Raw genomic sequence first — 4121 nt, 5'->3', positions numbered from 1 at the left:
CCGCTGGGCTGGGGTCAAAGGGAGCCTGCGTGTTGCTGACTCTACGTTTTCCGAGTCACGACCTAAGGAAGAACCAGCGTCTCCCCGCTTCGTTAGTAGGCCGGTCGGGCTCGTTTGGGATTTTTGGTCCACGTAGGATAAAGAGGAGCTGAGCCCGCGAAGGGTTTTCGGGCCATCAGCAAAGACGGCGCTGAGTAAAGGCAAAGGAAAGCTGGAGAGGTCCCCGTGCAGCGAGCGGCGGGCCCCGGGGACGCGGGGCAGGGGAGGACGGCGGGGACATCCGCCCACGCGGGCAGCACAGGGACCCGAAACGCCGGGACCCACGCGGGTGGATCGAGTGGATGGCGCTCCGCGGTGCGGTGACCGCACGGCGCGAGTGGGAGAGCCTAGAGCGAGCTCCCGTGGGGAGCCGGGGCGGAGTGCACGCCCGGGACCGCTTTCTGCGCAGAATCCGCACACCCGCCCAGACCCTGGGCATCGCACTCCCGCTGCGCCCTGGGGACTTTGGCTAGGGATCCGGGCAGCACCGCCAACCCTGCAGCTCAGGCCCTAGGCTCCGCAGGGAGGAGCCCGGGGAGGCGGGGCTCTGTGGGCGGGCCCCGTGGGAGGGGCTGTCCCGTGGGTGTGGCTTGAGGGCGGGGTGGTGCCTGTGGGCGGGGCTGTGTGGGCGGGCGGCTCCCATGGGCGGGGCTGAAGGGAGGGGCGAGGCCCGTGGGCGGAGCTGCGCTGCCGAGGTGGGTCCCGTGGGCGGGGCTGTACAGGAGAGGTGGGCCTGGTTTGCAGGGCTTTGTGGGCGGATCCTGTGGGAGGGGCTGTCCCGTGGGTGTGGCTTGAGGGCGGGGTGGTGCCTGTGGGCGGGGCTGTGTGGGCGGGCGGCTCCCATGGGCGGGGCTGCACGGGAGGGGCAAGGCCCGTGGGCGGAGCTGCGCTGCCGAGGGGGGTCCCGTGGGCGGGGCTGTAAGGAGAGGTGGGCCTGGTGGGCAGGGCTTTGTGGGCGGATCCTGTGGGAGGGGCTGTCCCGTGGGTGGGGCTTGAGGGCGGGGCCCACGGGCGGGGCTGTACAGGAGGGGCGAGGCCCGTGGGCGGAGCTGCGCTGGCGAGGCGGGTCCCGTGGGCGGGGCTGTACAGGAGAGGCGGGCCTGGTGGGCAGGGCTTTGTGGGCGGATCTTGCGGGCGGGGCCCGCGGGCGGGGTTGTAAGGAGGGGCGAGCCCTGTGGGCGGGGCTGTGTGGGCGGGGCTTTGCGGGGGATGGGCGGTGCCGGCGGGCGGGGCCTCCGCCAGCCTTGGCATCTCCAGGCCAGGGGCGAGGCCAGGAGAGGGGCGGAGCTAAGCCGCGGCAGCCGCAGTGAGGAGGCGGTGAGGGGCGGAGCTGAGAGGCTGGTGAGTCCCGCGGAGGCGGAGGCACCGTGGCCGCAGCGGCGGCGGGGGTGGGCGAGGCCAAGCCCGGCGAGGGCGGGGACAGCCCGAGGGCGGGCCGTGGCGCCCAGGGTCCGGCAGGGGTTCCGGACAGCATTCGGGGGACCGCGCCCGGGGGACAGCGACGGGAGACAGCGAAGGAGGATAGCGTCCGGGCGACAGCGACGGGGGACAGCGTCCAGGGGACCGCGTCTGGCGGTCGCCCTCTGCGTTCGCGCTCCTGCGGGAAGGCCGGCGGCCCGGGTACATGGCGGCGTCGGCGGCTCTGTCCGCGGCGGCCGCGGCGGCGGCCCTGTCCGGCTTGGCGGTGCGGCTGTCGCGCTCGGCCGCGGCTCGCGGCTCCTACAGCGCCTTCTGCAAGGGGCTCACTCGCACGCTGCTCACCTTCTTCGACCTGGCCTGGCGGCTGCGCATGAACTTCCCCTACTTCTACATCGTGGCCTCGGTGATGCTCAACGTGCGGCTGCAGGTGCGGATCGAGTGAGCGCCCGCCCGGCGCCGGGCCACCGGCAGGGCGGCCAGCGGGGCCGCCGGGGACCGGCGCGGGGCGCAGGCCGGCTGCCCGGGTCCCTGGACGCTTGACCTCCGTGGCTGAGGCGCGGCCCCCGACCCAGGAGCGCAAAGAAACTCCCGAAGGGGCCCTCGGCGTCCCCTGGGCCCCGCCGACCTGTTGCCTCAGGTCGGCCAAAGCGGGGAAGCTGAAGGAAGGGATACAGCCGCTGCAACCCCTGGATTTGCCAGGCTCTGAGCACAGAGGTAGGTCACAGGCTGGAGTTGGGGGTGGTAGGAGGCCACAACTTGGAGTGGGGCGTCATAGGAGGTCACAGGTTGGAGGAGGGGGGTGGTAGGAGGCCACAGATTGGAGTGGGGGGGTGATAGGAGGTCACAGGCTGGAGTTGGGGAGTGGCAGCAAGAGGCCACAGGTTGGAGGAGGGTGGTGATAGGAGGCCACAGGTTGGAGTGGGGGGTGATAGGAGGTCACCAGCTGGAGTTGGGGAGTAGCAGCAAGAGGCCACAGGTTGGAGGAGGAGGTAATAGGAGGCCACAGGTTGGAGGAGGGGGTAATAGGAGGCCACAGGTTGGAGTGGGGCATGATAGGAGGTCACAGGTTGGGGGGGGTGATAGGAGGTCACAGGTTGGAGGGGAGGGTGATAGGAGGTCACAGGCTGGAGTTGCGGAGTGGCAACAAGAGGCCACAGGTTGGAGGGGGGGTGATAGGAGGCCACAGGTTGGAGTGGGGCATGATAGGAGGTCACAGGCTGGAGGGGAGGGTGATAGGAGGCCACCAGCTGGAGTGGGGGAGTGGCAACAAGAGGCCACAGGTTGGAGGAGGGGCGTGGTAGGAGGCCACAGGTTGGAGTGGGGGGGGGTGGTAGGAGGCCACAAGTTGGAGTGGGGCATCATAGGAGGTCACAGGTTAGAGGGGGGGTGATAGGAGGTCACAGGCTGGAGTTGGGGGGTGGCAACAAGAGGCCACAGGTTGGAGGATGGGGGTGATAGGAGGCCACAGGTTGGAGGAGGGGGTTATAGGAGGTCACAGGTTGGAGTCGGGCATGATAGGAGGTCATAGGTTGGAGTGGGGCATGATAGGAGGTCACAGGTTGGAGGGGGGGTGATAGGAGGTCACAGGTTGGAGGGGGGTGATGGGAGGTCACAGATTGGAGTAGGGGGAGTTAAGAGGCCACAGGTTGGAGTAGGGGGGTGGTTTGAGGTCACAGGTTGGGGGGGGTGGAAAGAGGCCACAGTTAGGAACTGACAGGTTGGAGGGGGCACAGCACGAGGCCACAGGTTGCAGGGGGAGTGGTGGAGGAGGCCATATGTTGGATTAGGAGGGAGGCAGATGAAGGCCACAGATTGGAGCAGAGGAGGGAGCAGTTGCTATGACATCGACATGTCAAGACTCCTTGCTGGCTTGGAAGAAACATGGAAGGGACCTGGGTAAACCAGCCGCCGAAGCTGCCCAGCCGAAAAGAGAGAAGGAGACACAGCCTCGGGCTCTTGCCTGCTCAGGCTCTAGCCATTCTGTGATGGGTGGGGCCAGGCAGTGTTCTCAGCATCTCATCTCAGAGGGTCAGCCCATCCCCCGCAGATATGGCCTCCCCTCCTGCCCACAGCCTGGTACCTGTGCCCTTTCTCCAGAGGACCCTTGGTGTCACCTGAACCCCCGTGGATGCAGGGGGATGGGCTGGGCAGCTGTGGGAAGGCCTTGGGGGAGAAAAGATGCACCTGCCCTCCTCCTGCACTGTCTCCGGGTGGACAGATAGGAAGCAGGGTTCTCTGGGCTAAACCCCAGGCCTGTCCCCTTCTCTGCGCTCAGGACCCTGGTGCTCCCTGCGGCTCCCCCACAGTCCTTGACTGCCTCCTGTCCTGTCTTTGGGGCCAGGGGACTGGTGTCTACCCGCTCCTGCTGTTCCTTTTGCCAGCCCTAGCCCCTCTCTGAGGGGCTCCCCCTAAACTAGGCATCTGGAGACAGGGAGGAGGTAGGTTTCTACCTATCCCCTCTTGCCAGTCTTGTTCTTCAGCCATGTCAGCCCAGGTGCCCTACAGCTCCTGACATGATCCTCTGAGCACCACCCAGCTCCATCCTTCAGCCCTGGATGCCCATGAAGTCCACTGTGTACTGGAGGGATTTGGGGTGATGGGAGGAACTCCTTGAACAGACAGCAGCTCTCCAGCCATGGAGGGAGAGCAGGTGGAGAAGGGGG

The 4121-nt window shown here is 67.4% G+C and overlaps 1 protein-coding gene across 1 annotated transcript; it reads left to right on the top strand.

Annotated features, from left to right (window-relative positions):
* The first annotated feature begins 1489 nt into the window (after positions 1-1489).
* Positions 1490-1900, top strand: LOC133753581 (small integral membrane protein 10-like protein 2A). The gene has a single exon (XM_062184284.1). It carries the CDS (start codon positions 1664-1666, stop codon positions 1898-1900), a length of 237 nt encoding a protein of 78 aa, XP_062040268.1. The 5' UTR covers positions 1490-1663.
* The last annotated feature ends 2221 nt before the right edge of the window (positions 1901-4121 follow it).

Source organism: Lepus europaeus, chromosome X, assembly GCF_033115175.1.
Source record: "Lepus europaeus isolate LE1 chromosome X, mLepTim1.pri, whole genome shotgun sequence".
Classification (NCBI taxonomy): Eukaryota; Metazoa; Chordata; class Mammalia; order Lagomorpha; family Leporidae; genus Lepus; species Lepus europaeus.
Note: the sequence above shows the minus strand (reverse complement) of the source record. Positions and strands in the feature narration are given on the sequence as shown.

Bases quoted from the DNA above. Each gene is read 5' to 3' on its own strand.
- LOC133753581 (XM_062184284.1), top strand. From the start codon at position 1,664: ATGGCGGCGTCGGCGGCTCTGTCCGCGGCGGCCGCGGCGGCGGCCCTG.